This window comes from Grus americana, chromosome 23 (genome assembly GCF_028858705.1).
Source record: "Grus americana isolate bGruAme1 chromosome 23, bGruAme1.mat, whole genome shotgun sequence".
Classification (NCBI taxonomy): Eukaryota; Metazoa; Chordata; class Aves; order Gruiformes; family Gruidae; genus Grus; species Grus americana.
In genome coordinates, this window is record NC_072874.1 from 6463797 (window position 1) to 6483130 (window position 19334).

General features: G+C 61.0%; 1 protein-coding gene across 2 annotated transcripts in view; it reads right to left on the bottom strand.

The window, feature by feature from the left end:
- Positions 1–19334, bottom strand: part of NKAIN1 (sodium/potassium transporting ATPase interacting 1) — a 36429-nt gene that overhangs the window by 7482 nt on the left and 9613 nt on the right. Inside the window, exons 2-4 of one of the 2 annotated variants that reach the window (XM_054802402.1) lie at positions 3481–3618; positions 3199–3279; positions 770–967 (exon numbers count right to left, since the gene is read on the bottom strand). In XM_054802402.1, the coding sequence (XP_054658377.1) occupies positions 770–967; positions 3199–3279; positions 3481–3618 (417 nt within the window). The remainder of the gene's footprint in view (positions 1–769; positions 968–3198; positions 3280–3480; positions 3619–19334) is intronic. The other variant, XM_054802403.1, reaches the window with a different exon arrangement.

Below are 19334 nucleotides of genomic sequence, written 5' to 3' on the forward strand. Positions count from 1 at the left end.
AAAGCGAGCAGAGAGAAGTCGGTTATGGGGGTGACGGGCACCGCAACCGGCACGGTGACGGCGGGGGGTGGAGGTGGGTGCTGGGGGGTGGATGCCTGGGAGCATCCTGGGGGGACTGGGAGCATCCTGGGCAGGATCGGGGCTGCCCCCAGGCTGGGGGTGCTGGAGCCCATCTCTGGTGGGTCCGGGTGCTGGTTTGGGATGCAGCGAGGTCAGATGGTTTCAGGGACAAGGGCGGTGGCTCCTGGGGGGGATGAGCTGACATCGCGCTGGGATGGCAACACGGAGGGTGCTGAGCCCCGTGTGGCGCTGGGTGCCCCTCTGGCGGGTGTGTGGCAGCTTCTCCAATTCCCTTTAAAGCTTTATTTTCTTGCAGCCCCCCAAGGCTCCCCAGGAGCTCTGCATCCAGGTATGTCTCCTTCCCCCCTCCCCACGGGGTGAGACGGCCAGCGGGAAGGGGACACCCTCCCTCTCCAGAGGGAAGAGTTACACCGAGAACCCCCCGATTCCCGCAGCTTCCAGACCCCAGCCTGCCAGGTTTTGGGGTGGGCAGCACCCCCGGGGTGCTGGCCTGGGCTCCGTCTGCTCCCCTCTTCCCAGCCCTGAGCCAACGCCACCCTTGATGCTACGAGATGGATGGTGATGGTGGGCCATCTCCAGCTGGACCACGGCAGCTCTGCCCACCCCAGTCCCCGCCATCGTCCCTCCTCCCTCGCGTGGCAGTTCGGGGTGAGGGATGAGGAGGAAAGGTGCCGGCAGCTGCCCTTACCGCCAGGAATATCTGCGTGGCGCTGCTCACTACCTCGATGTACTGGTAGTCGAGCAGGCAGCCGCTGACAGTGATGACGTGATGGTCCTCGGGTGCCAGGTTGGAGTTCATCACCGGCGTCACCAGGCAGCCCGGCCCATTCTCCATCCACCACGAGCGATGCAGTGAGGTATTGAAGGTCATGATGAAGTCTCGGTCCTGCGGGAGGGGAGCAGAGGAGGAGGCACAGACCGTGGAGCTGGGGCTCTCTGCAGCGTGGGTGGACAGAAAATGGGCTTTTCCAACCCAAGGATGCTCCGCACACCCGGACCACGTTAATGCAGCGCGGCCAGCGAACCCCCGCATCTCCCTAACCCGCAGCCAGCGTCCCCAGGCTTTGTGGCTTCCTCCCACGCCAGCGTCACCGACCATTTGGTCGAGCAGCGCCCGGGTGTGCCGTGATGTCCAGGTGACATCGCGGATGTCATGGAGCGGTCACCAACGCGGCAGCTTGGCCTCGAGGCAAGGAAGCAGCCGCTTGCGGTGCTGCCGGCCGCATCCAGCCATCCGAAAGGCGGGACCACGGGATCACCCCGCCAGCGTGCTCCAGGGACGCAGAGCAGAGCGGGTTTCAGGGTGCCGTCCCCCCATCCCCGAGCAGCCTCGCGGGGCCCCGCTCACGCACGTCCCCTCCTCGTAAGCCCATTCCCAGGCTTTGGGGCTCTCCGGGTTTGATCTGCGGCAGTGCAGCAGGCAGCAGCGGCCCCGCCGCACGGCACGGCGTCAGGCACGGCACGGCGTCGGGCTGGCCCCGGGGTCGGGTCAGACACAGGGCTAATGCCCCCACCCCTGCCTGCGCCCTCCCCGCAGCAGGCTCGTGCAAAGCGAAGCTGGAATTCAATAAAAGCAGCAGGATGGGGTCCGGCCTCGATCCCAGGAGGCCCCGCAGCACGATCGGTGCCCATGCCCCTGCCCACGGATCCGGCTGGGAGACGGGAGCTGTGCGGGTTGGGACGCAGCCCCGGCACAGGGCTCTAGCAGGCAGCAGCAGCGTGGCCGGGTGAGCACCCACCCCCCGGAGGGTCCTCCTGGCACGACCGGGTGAGCACCCACCCCTCGGAGGGTCCTCTAGGCCCCTCTCTGCGCCGCCAGCCCTTGGGTCTGCAGGGGGCTGGGAAACGGGCTGAGCATCCCTCATAGGAAATCACCAATCTGGGATTAAAAGATTTTTTTTGTGGGTGGGGACGGAAAAAATAGAAGGAAAGTGGGTTTTTGGTTTCTAAAACCAAAGGATGTGGGTTTAGGTGCTGGGAAGCACAAAGAGGGGGTGTTCTGGCACTGCAGCATCACTGAGAAATTGGGGATTTCCACCAAAAACACTTTGTGGGAGCAAATTCTCCCCTAATGCATCCTCTGTGCCTGCTGCCCGTATCCGGCGTTTCAGCTTTCTAGAAGAGCCTCAAACAACCTGTAGCAAGATGGGAAGGTGGCTTTGTCCTTGCGACTGCCCCAGGAAGCCCTTTTCCCCGCTCTGGCAGCCACAGAGCGAACCGCGCAGGGAACAGCATCCCCAGAGCCAGGAGCGGGATGCCAGAGCGGGCACCTCCCCGTCACGGGTACCCCAACCGTGGGCTGAGGATGCTCAGCGATGCACCATCACTACCTGAAGTTTTGCTCTTTTTTGTGTAAAAGCTATAATTTAATAGCCCAGGGTGGGGCGAAGAGACACGGCCCCACTCACATCCTCACCCCATCGCCACTGGGTGACTTTTCAAAGCCATCAATGATGTCCAGCCGCTATCCGGCCACTGCCGGGGGCTCCAGGGCCGAGCGGCACTTGCAGAGCCCCAGAAGACCCTGGAAAATTGGGAATATGCAGCAGGGGGGTCTCCTCCTCCCACCCCACTGCCTTGCCCATCCCTGCCTGCTGCTGGAGACCCTGCCCCAAACTTTCCCATCGTTGCTCGTCCCCAGTCCCCGTGTCCCTTCTCCGCTTGATCTCCTCGCCGGCACGTTAGGAAACGGCGCCGTCCAATTCCCGCTCCCCATAAACCCCGGCAGCGCCGAGGGCACGCCGCTGATTAACGAGCGCCCTTCAGTTCCCGACTCATCAGCCTCATTAACTTTGCGCTCCTGCTTCAAAGCCACCCCCCCCCCAACCACCACCTTGGCCTGAACCGTCCGTCTGTCCGTCCCACGCACGCCCGGGTGCTCGGTGCTGCAGCCGGGAGCCCCCCAGGAGGCACCCCAGCACCCAGGTGGGTGCTCTGCCACCCCAGGGTGGGGGCACCCACAGGCTCTGGGTGCCTTTTGGGGGCAGAGCTGTGGGGCAGGGCGAAGAGGAGGAGGAGGGCAAGGGCAGGACAGCAGGAAGGATGGAGGGAGGGTGGACGGGGGGGGGGGTGGACGGGGGGGGGGGGAGGAAGAGGAGGCAGGCGGGGGGGCGTTACCTGTGACAAGCGTCCGACCTCCAGGTAGAAGCAGATGATGAAGGCGTTCCAGCCGACCCACAGCACCAGCCACACCGCGTACTGCCGAGGAGAGAGCCGGTCAGGGCGTGCCATGCCGAGCGGACATCCCCCGCTCCGGCCCTGCGCCGCCCCGCTCGCTGGATCCCGCCGGATCCCCAGGGATTTGGGTTTGGATACCGGAGGGGACGCGGGCCTGAGCCATCCCCGGGGGTGAGGATGCTGCACCCAGGCACGCGGAGCGGCACCCGCGGTGGTACCTACCATCATGAGGTATTTGGATCTGTACTGGATGGTCCCGAAAATACCCAAAATAACGGCCATGATGTGTAAAAAATTAGCCAGGATGGGTGCCCACTGGTAGCCCAGGAAATCAAAGATCTGCCTCTCCAGCGCCGCGACCTGCAACGGAGCAAAGGAGGGGCTGCAGGTGTCACGGCAGGACAGCGGTCACCGCAGCAGCTCCCGGGATGGCAAAGGCAAAGAGCGGCCGGGAATTCATGGGAAATCCCGGGGATAAGCAGTTGCAATGGGCTGAAACGTCCGCGCGATGCGTCGGCCGGCGGCGGGCGAACACGCGGCAGCGAGCGAGGGGTTATCAGGAATAATTGGAGCTGAGAAGGGGGAGCAGGGAGGTGTCAGCTTGTTGCCCCACCAGCACCCTCTGTGCCTCAGTTTCCCTGTTGCTCGGATCTCAGGCACTGCTTAAAATCACCCTCCGGGCTGGGTTTATCCCTAAGCTCAGCTTATCCAGGGAAAACCTCAGGTCACACACAGGGTCCCCCGGTATTTTGCAAGAGATTTTTCTGCCCATCCCGGCCAGCTCGTCACGTGCCTCCCCGTTTAACGCCGCTGGGTTTTGATCCCCGTTATCTTTTGTAACCCATAAATAAGGACATGCTGCAGCTTAATAAATCACACGGCTCACAGAATTAGAGGAGGTGGCTGGTGTGATCTGCCTGGTATCCCAGCGCGGTTTTATGGCTCTATTTGCTACCGGCTCGGGGTCTATTACTCTTAATTACAGGATTAGTTTAAAGGAAGCTGAGGTGGGAGTGCTGGAGCATTCACCAATGGTTTTAAGTTAAGAAATGCAGATTTGATGAGGCTGGTTTCTTAAGGGAACTTTTAGGGAGCTTAGGGGTGTGTCAGATGCCCCGACAGCACGGGGACAGGGCTGCAGCGACGTGTGTCTCCAGCAGCCTTGCAAACCAAGAAACCTCTTCACGTTTATCTTTTTGACAGCCCAGCCCTGTCTCATCGCTCTCTGAGATGCCCCAGATTCACCCGATAAACCCCGCGAGCTCCAGGGACCCGAGTCCTCCCCACGGCCCCGTGCCTCAGTTTCCCCTCCCGGTGCAATGACTCTCACCCTGGCAGAGCAGTGGGAGTTTATCTGGAAAAGTGCAGGAGAAAATGGGCTTTACATCCCCTCCCCGTTCACCAGCAGCTTCCCCCGGTGATCGGGATTTACCGGAGCTCCATCCCGGTGCTCCCTGAAGCTCCCACAGGGGGTTACGGCCGCAGGGCTGCCCCGGGGCCCCGCACCATCCCTGCCCATCCACCCGACTTAATGTGTCCTAATTACAGGGGGGAAATAAATGAGGTGGCAAAAGTCCTTCCCTAAGCGTTCCGTGAGGATGAGACGCGGCTAATGCATCTGTGTGCACAACTGCCAGCCGTGCCTCAGTTTCCCCATCCATAAAGCATCACGCGCTCGTTGCACTGGCTTAGCCAGGGCTCTGATTAACGCCTGGTTTCGCCCAGCTCCGTCCCGCCATGGGGGGAGGAAAGGCAAAGGCAGAGCCGAGGCCCGGGGTACCCCATCCCTTACCCCTGGGACAGGACCTGCTGGATCCGTGCCAGCGGGACCCCGGGTTCAATTAAAGGCGACGCAAAGCCACAGAGCAGCCGAGCCCGGGCAGCCCCTGGACCTGCGGGGCCGTGACCGAGGCTGTTTGCATTGAGGTTTAATTCACTTCCACGCTATTTAAACTCTCCGAGGAAACAGCCTTTGGAAATACTTACAACCGGGCCGTAAATCTTTTAAATTGAGGAATGTAAATAATAAATGATACAAGGAGCGCGGTGCTCGGGGTTTTATAGCCGTCCATCGATCTGGTGGCTGTTGACAGAGCTGCTTAGCGGGAGCTAGATGCGAAGGCTGAGAGTTTTGGGTACTGGCGAGTCTCCGAGCCGAAGGATGGGGCTGGGAAGAGCCTCCGAGAGCATCCCATGGAGCCGGAGCGAGGGGCTGTGACACTGCACGGCTCCTTAACTCCAGCCCATCAAGCCGGGAGAGGCTGAAGGAGAAGGAGCTGGGAAGAGCCTGGTCGAACCGAATCCTTCTTCATCCCAAGGAGAGGCAAAATTAGGGGCAAACACTGTGGTCTCCCCGCCGACGAGCGATGGCTGCTAATTGCCGAGGAGCTTTGCCAGAGCCACCCCGGCAAGTGAAACGCTGCTCTGCGAGTGCCACAATTCCAGCCTATTCCCTCTGCGCGAAGAGCAAATCTTGGTTTTTTCAGCCTCGTCGGATCCTGCTTAAGGTTAAGGAAAATACAGAGACACAGCACAAACGCGGCCAGCCTGCGGCTGCAGCTCCCCTGGCACTCAAGGGCATCCCAAGGGCAGCTCAGCAGCCTTACGCCTGCTTTCACGAGTGGGGAAACTGAGGCACGGCCACGCTGAGCGAGCACCCTCTTCAGCTCCGACTGACGCTCCTGGCTTGCTCCAAATGCTTCTTGTGGGTCCAGCACCTGGAGCATCCTCGCCCAGTCCTTTGGGGGTGAGATGTCCCCCAAAAGACACCCAGGCTTTGTCACCGTTCGTCAACGGTGGCTCTAAACGAAGCAAGAGCAGCGAGCCAGCCCGGCCACGGGGCTCCGCAAGAAACCTCCGAGCAACTTGGGGACCAGCAGCATCCAACCCCCCCAAACCGAGGTGACTTGTGGAGCTCAGAGCATCCTCCCCAGGCCGTCCTCCTCCTGTAAGGGGTATCTCCCACGCTAATAGCAGCCCCATTAACGACCCGCCCTCATTAACACCCTGCTCCCCCCTTTTGGCTCTTACTGCTGCTCTGCCATGGAAGCCGTGATGCTCCCGGGGGTGCGGGGCCAGGAACCACACACCATCCCGCTGCTAATTAAGATAAACCTGCAGCCGATCAATGCAACGAGTTTTAGGGCTCCCTCTTAATTAAACACTCTCCAGTTTATTGATCGGCCCCAAAAGTTCCCTTTGCAGCAAATCAGATCAATTAGTCGGGGGCAGGCGCACGCCGGAGCCCTGCTAATTGAAATGCTTTGCCTGCAATGATTTTATTTTAATCAAGAAATCGAAGCAGGCGAGACGCGGGGACCGGGCTCCAGCAGCGCGTGGCGGTCCCCGGGGAGGACCGTGGCAGGAGGGGACAGGGGCCACCGGGGCTCAGCCCGGCGCGCTGGGCAGGCAGAACCAGTGAGGCAGAGCTGGAGCAACGTGGGATTTTTTTTTTAGGGGTGCTGACAGCAAATTGAATTAGGAAGGAGCTCGCCTCTCCCCGAATCACCCCTTGGTTATGGCACCTTCACCTTCCTCGGTCCCATCCCGTTACTCAGCGGGGTTTTCCCGTGTTTTTTAATGCCCGTGACAAGGACGGGAGAGATTGTGCCAGGAGGATTGCACAGACACCAGGCAGCACCTTCCCCCATGACCCATCCTCACCAGATTTGATGTTTGGAGGCTGGAAATCCCCCCTGCAACCCAGCAGAGCAGCGTTGGGCAGAGACATCTTCCGCTAGATCAGGTTGCTCAAAACCCCGTCCAGCCTGATCTTGAACACTTCCGATATAGAATCACAGAATGCTTGGGGTTGGAAGGGACCTCCAAAGATCATCTAATCCATCCCCCCCACCATGGGCATGGATATCTTTTGAGCATCTTTCAAGTTGCCCAAAGTGCTGTCCAACCTGACCTCGAACCCTTCCAGGGATGGAATCCCCTCCCTCGACCTGCTGGTCACGCTGCTTTTGATGCAGCCCGGGATACGATTGTCTTGCTGGGCTGCAAGCGCACACTGCCGGCTCATGTCCAGCTTTTCATCCACCAGTACCCCCGAGTCCTTCTCTGCAGTGCCGCTCTCAGTCCCACTCATCACCAGCCTGTGCCGGTGCCGGCGGTTGCCCTGTCCCAGGTGCAGGACCTTGCACTTGGCCTTGCTGAACTGCAGCCACTCCTCCAGCCTGTCCAGGTCCCTCTGGATGCCATCCCTTGCCTCCAGCACATCAACTGCCCCACGCGGCTCGGTGTCATCTGCAGCCTTGCTGTGGGTGCACTCGATCCCACCGTCTATGGCACCGACGAAGATATTAAATAGTCCTGGTCCCAGTATGGACCCTTGAGGGACACCACTCGTTACCCATTTCCACTTGGACATTGAGCTGTTGAGTGCAACTCTTTGGGTACAGCCATCCAGGCAGCTCCGTGACCATCCAACAGCCTACCCATCAAACCCACACCTCCAACTGAAAGATGAGGATGTTGGGGCGGGGGGGCTCTTGCTGCATCCCACCCTCTACTTCTGAGACAAACCCAACCCTGCCCTGCTCGGTCACACGGCAGCAGACAGGCTGCCTGCAGGGACCAGGTCCTTCTGCTGCACCCCAAGACAGACACCACGTCCGCAGGGTGGCCATGAGGTCCCAGCATGGCCCCAGGCCATCCCTCGTCCTGCCACGGCCACCAGGGACAGGCTGGAGCCACCACAGCCCCCACAGCCCACGGCCCTGCCTGGGATTTACGGAAGCAAGATCTGGCAGCAGATCCTCCCATCATATCTGTCACACCCGATGGCTCTAGAGAACCAAAACCCCTTCTCCAAAACCCACTTAATTACCGCCAAACCCAAAGGGACGCGAGGCCGCGGCCACCTGTGGACACAACCGACCCTGGGGCACACGCGTCCGGGTGCTCAGCGGCCCTGGCCATGGCAGGGATGGTTCATCCGTGTCCTCCTCCCGTAGTGCCCAGGGGACGTGACGCTCGTGTCACCAGGCAAGGACACTGGCCTGGCTGCGGCCCTTGGTCCCCCCGGGCTCCGTGGGGGAGGTGGCACTGCCCCCGTCCCCGTGCTCCATCCTCTCGCCTGGGCTGCGATGGGGATGACACGTTTGCTGACACAGATGCATAAATATATTATTGCATCCCTAAAGCCTCAATAATTAATGGGTGGAGAGAGACGGGAGCTTGCTCCGGTGCTGGGGGGGGGGGGACATCTCCTGCTGGAGCTGGGGAGGGGACAGCCCCCCCACCCTGCTCACTCCCGGCTGGTCCCTCCCGCCTCTCTCTGCCCCCCCCCGAGCCCCAGGGCTGGGTGCTGGGCGATGCTCTGGGGACGCCCCTGCTGCTCGCCGCACCCTTGCCCAGCCGAGCATCACCCCGGGGTGAACCAGCGCCCCAGGGCGCAGCAGGCGGGGGGGGGTGTCACACGTTGGGGACACGGGGCAGCAACCCCCCCCATCCCCCAGCCACACCGTGCCACCCCCATGTCCAGCAGCGATTTTTCTGGGTACGTGATTGCGTGTTTAATTGCTTTTAAATAAAAGCCCCCGAGGGGCAGCAGTGACACGGCGGGGGGCACGGGGACATGGGGGTCCGGCCCCATTGATTTGCAGAAGGTGACACCGGTCACCCCGTCCCTCTGCACCGCGTGCCCTCCCCCCGCTCGTGCCGTGCCAGCTGGGCCGTTTTGGGGCAGAATAAGGGGGTTCGCATATTTTTACTACTTGGGCAAAACCCCTTCTGGGGGAGGAACCTCCCCTTTTTCTGGGATGGAAACTCTTCCCATCGGTTCTTTTCCCCTTTCTAGGAAAATTCCGGGGGGAATATCCCCCTCCCCCGCCCGCGTGGATTATTAAAACCCCCGGAAGGGCGACGGGGAGGTTTGCTCCTGCCTGCAAATGTCACGGCCACATCCCAGGGAGCCACGGCAGAAACGCTGCAATGTCGGTGGTGGGGATGGGCATGGGGGGGGAATTCCCTAAAAAATCCCCTTTTCCCCAACCTCCACCCCGGGGCTGGCGGGGGGGGGGGAGCTGCGTGGTGAAACCCCCCCAAAATCAGGGGCAAGACCCCGTGCCCTGGCCGGGTGAGGGAGCCGGGGCCCCTGGGGGGAGCTGGGGTCAGGATTCCTGGATCCCGGCTGAGCTCGGGACATCCAGCGGCATCGGAAGTGCCGGCTGAGGGTGGGGAGCAGCCGTGGCCCCCAGCCCGTGGGCAGCTGAGGGCAGGAGCAGGCAGCAGCTGGGTGTTCATGGCCTGCCTGCACTCACAGCCTGCCTGCACCCTCGGTCTGCCTGCACGCATTGTCTGCCCGCACACCCTGCCTGCCCCCACGATCTGCCTGCACATTGCACCCCCCACCCCCAAAGCGGGGCCGACTGCCCCGGGGTGCCCAGGGCCCCCCCCGCCCCCAGCGCTGCCCTCACCCCCAGCGTCCCACCGGCACCGGGCCGGGGCACGTGGCCATCGTACGCGTGGCTGTGCCCGTCAAGCGTGTCGTGTGCCCATCCCGTGGGGGCACGTGGCGGTACCCCGCATCCCGTGCCGGTCCCCAACCACCCCGTTTGCGGCAGAGAGGGAAGCATCCCGGCACAGCACCCGCTGCCAGCCGGGACACAGGACCCTGGGAGCCCGGGGGGGACCTGGCTGTGGGGAGGGAGGGGACAGAGGGATGAACCCCCAAACACGACGTAGCAGACGGGGGTGGAATTCTCAGCCGTGCTCCAGCGCTGAAGCGGCACACCCGCATCCCTGCGACGCTCCAGATTTGGGGGGGGTTGGTGCTCCAGGGGCCAGAAGCTGCCCCGGCCACCCCCAGGCAGAGCGCGGGGAGAGGCGGCTTTGTGGGGGCTGCCTTTCCCCACCGCGGAAACTGCAGCTCCTCTGCTGCCGGCTCGCCGGGGATGCGGCTCTGACATTTGCAGGCAGGAGCAAACCTGCCCATCGCCCTTCCGCGGGTCCTCACCAAGCCCCGGGGCAGGGAAAGGGAATATTGCCCCCCTGATTTTTCCCAGAATGGGTAAAAAAATAGATGGGAAAAGTTTCCATCCCAGAAAAAAAGGGATGTTCCCCCCTGAAAATATTCTGCCAAAAGATTGAAAAGCCCTGACAACCCAGCTGCATTTTTTTTTTTGTCGGTGTTGGCGAGGCCGGAGCAGGCAGCGCAGGCAGGATGCTCCCCCGGCTGCCTGCTGCCCTTGATCTCAGCAGCAGCATCTGTGCGTCGGGCTTAAAGAAACCCTCTGCCCTCCCCTCTGCGCTGCGGCATGGCAGGAGCGGAGCGGGGCTTCGGTACCCCCCGATGGGTTATTATCCTTCAGCCGGGTGATTTTCTCCCGCACGCCATATGCCTGGGGCTCACTGGGGATTTAACTTTTCATTTCGCTGCATTTTGAAGAGATTTGGGGTTTTTATTCTGCCTCGAATTCCCCTCTGTGCTGCGTCCGAAGATGTTGCGAGAGCATCGCTCCCCCCCCCGCGACCCCGCTGAGCTCATCCTGGCTGTTTGGGGCAGAAATGTCCCTTTTCTAGGAGTTTTGGCCCAAAAGATGTTGTGGTTTAGGGAGAAAGCACCCTCAGGGCAGAGCTGCAGGGCAGGATCCGGCCCGCTAGCGGGAGGCCCGATGCTGCCGGTGCCCGTAAGGGACGTTTCCCGCAGCAGATGGAGCATCGCTGGGGCTGACGACGCGCGCGGGGCTCCTGGGGTCTGGCCGGATCCTGCCCCAGCCCTAGCGGGGAAAGCAAAGCCCCGCTCCCAGCCCCGTTCACAACCAAAGGATGCTACAGCGCCCCGCACCCCCACCCTGACCCCGCACAGCACCTGAGCATCCCCTCGCAGGCTCACCCACCCCCCCACAACCTCTCTTTTTGAGGCAGTTTAAGGCATTTTGCTGATTTTTCACTCTTCCAGCGCCTTCACCCTGCTCCTGGGGAGCCCGAGGAGCCGTCGGAGGCATTGCCATCGTGCAGTACCCACGAGCCGCCCAGCTCCACTTAGGGAAATTGGCTGCGATTTAAATGAACGGCAAGTGAGCGAATTGACTATTAAGAAGGTGCAAACACCGCTGTGAACCCAGGGACTTCATTTAATGACTTGGAAACAAGTTCTTGACCTACTTCCAACTTGCAAAAGCCTTCGTGAAATCGCAGCAGAAAAGAAATTAAAGGCGCCGGAGCCTCGATCGCTCTCTGGTATCGGGGGGGTGATGAGCAGGATGTGGCCCTTGGCCGCCAAGATGCTCTGGGACCAAGCAGCCCCATTGTAAAACACGGCAGGAGCAAAAAGTGGGGTGAAAGAGGCACAAATTGGGTTTTTCCCCAGGTGTTGCAACCCCCCGTTGATGCGGGTGGGTTTTGGGGGGCTCCACGCAGCCCCTTCCTGCCCCCCAACGCTGGTGTTGCTGGATTTAGGAGCTCCCGGCACGTGGCTGAAGCATCCCAGATCTCTGGAAAGTGGCTGCGAGCGCAGGGGACACAGGCAGAGACTTGGGGTGCACAGGGTCCCCCTCCACAGCTCCCCAGCACCCCCCCAGCATCCCCCCCCTCCAATGGGCTTTCCTTCCTCTCGTCTATTCCCGCCCCCCCCCATCCCTGGTTATTTATTTCATTTCGCCGCATCCGGCAGCGTTGCCATGGGAACGCAGCGGCAGCCCCGGCTGGATGCGCTTGTCTAGACTCTGCGCCCCGGGAGCCCGCTGCCAGCGACCTCCTCCACGGGCTGGATACGGCCCCGGGGCAGGCTGCACCCCTGGGCGCGAGGTCACCCATTGCACCCATCCCCAGGAGACCCCAGCACCCGGCCGGTTGGGTCCCCTCCAAGCCCCGCACCCCAGATTTGTGCTCCCGGCTCCATCCAGCCCCGGGAGGTTCCTCTGCCGTACCAGGAGGGCTGGGAAATGGGGGGGCCAACGGCAATAATAGTAACAGTAGCACTACTAATACTAATACTAATGCTAATACTGATACTAATACTAATACTGATACTAATACTGATACTAATACTGATACTGATGCTGATACTGATGCTGCCCTAACTGTGGCCCAGGGTGGCAGAGTGCCCTTTGCACAGGGCACATTAAACCCAGCCCCCTCCTGTTTTGGCTCCATCGTAGAGAAGGGAAACCGAGGCACGATGCGAGGAGACACCCCCAAACCCCCGCAGCGCTCTGAGACGCCGGGAACACCGAGACCCGGGGCAATGGGTGTCCCCTGCGGAGAGGGATGCTCCAGCACCGTGCCCGGCTCCTCCTGATTTACACCTGCTGTAACAAAGCCCTGAGCCACCGCAGGCCCTGTCGGCTCCCCCGACTGTGGATTTTGGGTGGATTTGGCTCTCGCCGGCTCCGACGTCCCCGGCGAGGACCCGCAGCGGGTCATTACCCCTGCAGGAATTTCAATAGGGTGGGGTTTTTTCCAGCAAACATCGCAAAATTCGTGTTTCCCCACAAGTGGGTTAGTTTAACGCAATATCGCATCTATTTAACTTAAATTCAAGATTACATCTGTTATTTGCACCATCCTACAAACGCTGAGACAAGACTTTTCTCATTCTCCTGCCTCCCAGCAAGGAAACGTTTCCGTGCCCAGGGAAAGCCGAGCGAGTCGAAGCGGTTTATTGCCCTTGTCGCCCATCGGGGGCTGGCTCGGAGCGCTGCCCTCCCACCCCACAGGCTTTACTCCCGCAGGGAATTGCTCCATCCCCTCGGGAATTGCTCAGGAGCCACGAACCTCTTTCAGCGTCCTCGCAGAAGGGAGCGGGGATGATCCCGTTAACCCCGAGTTCCTCCCGCTCTGCGGCCACCCGACCTGACCTTGCAAATGACCTTGAAAGGAGCCAGGACTCTGGGGTCCCCTCGGTGGGGAGGACACGGGGTGGTGGCACCCGTGAGATGGAGGAGGGAGGTGCCAGCGGTGTCCCTGGCGGGGGGGGGGGGGGAATGTGCACCGGGGGCAGCAGCGGTGCCCGAGGAGGCGCTTGCCGTGGAGGGGAAACTGAGGCACGGGGTGCAACCCCAGCGGGACCCGGCCAGCCATCCCTGCGAGGTCGAGGTGCTTTCACACCTGCAGGGCTGAAGCACCAAGGCTGCTGGTGACGGTCAGGGAAGGGCTGATCCTGCACCGCCCGGGTGCTGTGCAGTGCTTTGCCGTGCCTCAGTTTACCTGGCAAACGGGCCAAAGCCCTGCTCAGCACCGCCCTGGGGAGCGATCTCTTGGTCAGGGTGACCAGGTCCATCAGAGCAGGTCTAATGGAGAAACTGAGGCACGGAGGGGTGGTGGAGAAAGCCCTCTGAATTACAGTTTTAGTTCCGCCACGAGGAGAAATCAAGAGAGGAGGAGACGTGAGCAACGGCCATTGGCACGGGGCTGCGGGAGGAACGGGTGCAGGGAAGCGACGGGACCAGGCTGTGGGTTGGAGCAAACCCATCTGGAAGCAGAGAGGGAAGTGAAGGGGCCGTACAGCCCCGTGCCATGCCCGAATAACCCAGCTTGTGTCTGGGATGGGGTGGGAATGGGGGAGCCTGCTGTCCCATCTGTCCTATCCATCCCATCCCATCTCCATCCCACCCCATCCCATCCCATCCCACCCCAACCCATCTCCATCCCATCCCATCTCCATCCTACCTCATCCCATCCCATCCCATCCCCATCCCACCCCATCCCAATCCCCATCCCATCCCATCCCATCCCCATCCCACCCCATCCCCATCCCCATCCCATCCCATCCCCATCCCACCCCACCCCAATCCCCATCCCAATCCCCATCCCATCCCACCCCATCCCACCCCACCCTATCCCACCCCATCCCACCCCATCCCCATCCCATCCCCATCCCACCCCACCCCACCCCATCCCATCCCATCCCACCCCGCCCCAAATAACCCCCCACCCCGGTCGGACACAGCGCCCTGATCCCTGCCTCAGCCCTGGAGGCACTTTTTGCTGTCCCCAACCCATCGGTGAGTGTCCCCCCATGACAGTGACAGCCAGTTTCAACAGCCTTTCAGATAAAGAAAATCGGGATTAATCAAGCGCCTCAATTAGCCACAACGAGCCATCGCGCAGGAGACTCGCAGCAGAAAGCACATTAGCCGCATCGCCACTGAGAGGCTGAGAATTAATTAAAATGGAGGAAAAACCCCTAACCCGCCCCCCAAGCAAATGGGGAGTTGCTCAGAGCGGGGGGATTTCTCCCCGCGAGTCCGGAGATACCGAGCGCAGCCACGGGCAGAGCATCTCTGGTAGCTCCTCCGGTGCCGGTTTGTCCGTGGGACGTCCCCCACCGCCCACCCAACCCCTCGGCGCTGAGGAAGAGCTTTGTGGGCGCCGATGCTCCGGAGCGATGGAGCCGTCAACACGCCGCAGCGGGGGACTGATCCTGCCCCGGTCCAGCCTGGGGGGAGCTGGGGCTTCAATGTGGAGGATCTTGGGTTTAAACCTGGAAGATCTTGGGCTGGGATCCAGGGGATCCCGGGCTTAAATTTGGGAGATCTTGGGGTTAAATCTGGGGGACCTTGGTCTTAGATCTGGGGCATCTTTGGTTTAAATCTGGGGATCTTGGGCTTAAATTTGGGGGATTTGGGCTTAAATCTGGGGATCTTGGGGTTAAATTTGGGGTATCTTGGGGTTAAATTTGGGCATCTGGGGCTTAAATCTGGGGATCTGGGGCTTAAATCTAGGGGATTTGGGGTTTAAATTTGGGGGACCTTGGTCTTAGATCTGGGGAATTTGGGGCTTAAACCTGGGGGATCTTTGGTTTAAATCTGGGGATCCTGGGCTTAAATCTGGAGGATATTGGGCATCAATTTGGAGGAGTTTGGGCTTAAATCTGGGGTATGTTGGGCTTAAATTTAGGAGGCACACAGGAGCAGCAACCAAGAAGGGGAGCCAGGAGAGATACCGGGAGCCTGACCCCCTAAAAAACAAATCCTGGGGGCGAGACAGAGACAATCGCTGGGGCCAGACCGGGATGGGGAGTGAGCAGGAGCCGTCCGCTCCGGGAAAAGCAGCTTTGGGCCATTGGAAAGAGGAGGAGCGGGACAATCCGATCTCCAAAAATTTGCAGAAAACCACCAGACGCCACACTGGGCGAGCCAGGATGGATCCCAGCTGAGATGTCCCCACCAGCCTGCGGTGGCCCTGCCCGTTTGGACCAGGATTAAGCCGCAGGCAATTTCCATGCTAATTCTCCCAGTTAAGTTCTTTAGCCCGACATCTGCGAGAAGCAAGAGGTAATTTCCCCCGGATCTCAAACGGTGCCTCAAAGACGCCGTTAATATAATCCGATAGAGGGGAGGGGGAAAAAAAAAAAAAAATATATATATATATAAAAAAAAAAAATCCAATTTACTGACTTATTTAGTGACACCTTTCGTAATCAATTCTCCCAGGAAAGAAATACTGATTAAAGCCAAGCGCATTGCTATGGAAACCAGCAGTCCCTCCTCCCACGACCCGCAGGCTGGGAAGGAGAAAATCGGGTGAGGAAATCTGCCTGGTAACAACCCCGTTAATGAGCCGGGGAGCAAAAATAATCCCTCGGAGCGATGCCGCTGCGAAAGGAGCAGCCAGCGGCAGCCGGTGGGGAGGCGAAACTGCGTGCGGCTCCGAAATATTTATTTTTATGGGAGGGTAGAGCTGTGCTGGAGGAGGAGGGGATGCTCCTGCATCCCGGAGGGATGAAAGGGGCATCCGGAGGTGGTACCCAGGGGTGACCGGGTGCACCCGCCAAACCCTGCGAGCGTGCGTGCTTCTTCCAGCACTTATCCAATTTTTTAGCCTCAAAAATCCAGGATGAACCCGCCCTGAGACATGGGTTTAAGAGATTCACCTGCCCGGCAGCCCACGAGAAGGTAGCTGCCAGCACAAAAGGGTTTTATACGATAAACCCTGCAGGTTTCCCTCCCCTTGGGGTGATTCCCCAACCCACGGGCAGCCACGACGCCCGGCGAGGGGCATCGCTGCCCGCTGCAGGCAGGGCTGTCATGCCCACGCTCATCTCCGGGTGAGCAAAACCCCCAGGGGCCGGAGTTTCTTGGAGAATCGGGAATTTATTCTTATGTCTACATTGAACGATGGCCCTGAGCTCCTGGAGGGTTTGGGGGTCTCCTCCCGGCTGGATGTGTCCCTCATCCCAGCACCCCGCTAGGAGAAGTGGCTCGAAGCACCCATGGGTGCTGGCTAGGCAAGGATAAATCCTCCCGCGGGCCGACTACAAAAGCACCCGGGCGGCGGGAAGCAACGGGCCGGCAGCAAGCGGCACAGAAGGGACCTGGCTGTTTCCCCAAACACCCGCGATGCTTTTTGGGGTGCTGTAAGGAGCGAAGCTCTGCACGGGACGTCAGCAGTGCTGCTCATCACCCATCAAGGGATTTAACGACAATCCCATCCGGCGTTTTCCTTAAATTCCCCCCATCGCCATCGCTGTCACCGCAACCAGGGATGGGAGCGGAGCTCCACCGCTCCGGACATGGGACTGTGGTCCAGCCACGATCCCGCAGGACCGGAGCATCCCACCGCGGCCGTCACCCCATCCGCCGCATCCCAGGGCGATTGCAAACCCCAGTATCGGAGCTGGCGAGGCATCCAAAGGGATGCGCCGTCCTAATAAAATCAGAAACCTGCATATTTTGAACAATTCCTCTAGTGAAAGAGCCGGTGCTGTTAAACCCGCCGATACTTTTCCCATTCATCGCAAAGAGGATTTAATAAGGTGCCTTGGCGGAGCGTGCCGTGACCACCGGCGCATTATTAAACGCAGCGATTAGCAGCTGCCACGGATGGGAGCTCATTAGAGACTTCTTAAACATCCATAAAAATTGCTTTTATTAATTGGTTCGTCCTCTTTTTATACCCACTGCATTCAGCGGGGCCGGGGGGGGGAGGTTTTGGGGTTGCTTTTTCCGAACCCCTTTGTTGCATGGGGCTGGCTGGGGAGCTCCCAGGGCCGTACCCACCCCGGCACCCCCCCGGGGCCGTCCCATCCTTTAATGACAAGGCGTGACACCGGCATGGCACAACAGGTGACACCGCCACGGCGCAGCGAGGGGACGATGCTCCCCCCAGGATCCCAAACCCTGCGGGGGGGGGTGGGGTTGGCACGGCCATCATCGGTCCTCTGCATCCAACAGGGGTGTGAGCCCATCCCCCCGGCATCAGGGCCAGCCCCACATCAGGGAATCCAGGATTTTCCCTAAAACTCCGTTTCTCCCCCCATAACCACACGGGATGGCTTTGTCGGCTGGGAGATGGGTGCTGCCCACAGATTCGGCACCTGCAGGGTGCTGCCCCAAGCCACCCCTTCTTTTGTGTGCACCCGCAGGAGGGATGAGGGTTTCCACACCAAAATTTTGGGGAAAAAAACCGAGCCCAGCAGCAGCCATGGCCTGGACATAAGACTGGGGGGGGATTCCTGGGGTCCCCCTGTGGGTGCCCCTATGGGAAATGGGGCTCTGGGGCTCTCCCCGTGTCCCCCTCCCCTGGGGGGGACGCCAACCCCGCCATCGACCCCGTTAAGGAGGGTGCTGCTAATCGCAGGGCAGGCGGCGAGCCCGGCCCCATGGATAATTCAAGCCCCTTCTTTAGGGCTGGGTTTGCTTTGTCTGGCGAGCGCCGCTTCCCCGCGGGACCCCCCGACCACGCGGCTCCTTCTTTGGGGGGGCTTGATTAACAATAATTAGGGCCTGGGGCTGCTGCGAGGCAGGAGGCGGTGTCGTTAGGGGGTTGGGGTCGTTAGTGGGGTGGGCATCCCCCCCCCCCCGGCGGAGGAGAAGACGGAGCAGGGGGGGCACAGGGAGAGCCCCGGAGCCCCATTTCCCAAGGGGGGGCCCATGTGGGGACCCCAGGAGGTGGTGGGAGCATCAGTCTTGTGTCCGGGCCATGGGTGCTGCTGGGCTGGGTCTCCCCACCAAATTTGGAGGTGGAAACCCTCATCCCTCCTGCGGGTGCACACAAAAGGGAGGATGGTTGGGGGCAGCAGCACCCTGTGGGTGCCAAAGCTGGGGGCAGCACCCATCTCCCGGACGGTGGGGTGGGAGTGCTCACGGGATGATGGGGAGGATCTGCACCCCATGGGGCAGAAACCAGCCCCAAACGGGTGAGCGTGTCCCCAAATACAGCCGCTGACACCCACTGGAGCCCCAGGCAGACCCCCCAAATTTCCCGCAGCATCGCTCGCCTGCGCTTCCCGGAGCAGCCGTCCCCAGCGCCAGCCGTGGGCACTGCCAGCATCCTGCCCAGCCCCGGTCCTGAGCTCAGCCCTGCAGCCCAGCGCCAAATCCGGGCTGGGCTTCAGGGGCAGCCGCCCTGGGAGGGGCTGCCTTAAAATCTGCCGAGATGCAGCCTGAGGAAGGTTGGTGGCCCCGGGCACAGGACGGGGATGTGCCCCCGCGATGCTGGAAGGGACCACGGGGACCTGCCCCAGCCCACCTCCGCTCACCATCACCCGCACACCCAGTGCTGAGCTTCAGGGGGGAAATAATTAAAAAATACATAAATAAAGCACTTAATCATCAATCGGTGTTTATCGAGCGGGTTGTAACAATGCCAGCCTGCTGCCGCCGCCAAATTAAATCCTCGTTTGGAGCCACCAAGTCAGAGGACTGATGCGAATTCCCGGGAGGGAGTGGAACAGGTCTCGGCACTGATCCTGCACACGCTTCCCCGTCCTGCCAGGCTTTGCCCCGTGTCCTTCCCAGTGGAAAGGGGGGTGACAGCCTGGGTGTCCGCCGGGGGCACAGGGCGAGGGGATGTGACCACGTCCAGGGCTGCCGTGGGAGAGTCGGGAGCCGGAGGGAACGCAGGCACGGCCAGGCTGGGCACGGGAACCCCCCACCCTCGGGGACCGTCCCCGCTCCCTGCGAGCTCCACGCCTGGTCCCAGCCTGCAGCATCGTCCCCACGATGTCCCCAGCAAAGCCTGGCTGTGGTACCCAGGGGCTCCCAGTGGCCATGCCGGGGGGATGCCACCACCGATACACACGTGCCACCCTCCAGCAAGCCCCCAGTGCCATCTCCAGCCCTGAGGAGCAAACAGCCCCCCCCCCATACCCCCCCAAACCTCGCTGCACTCTGACCACCCCA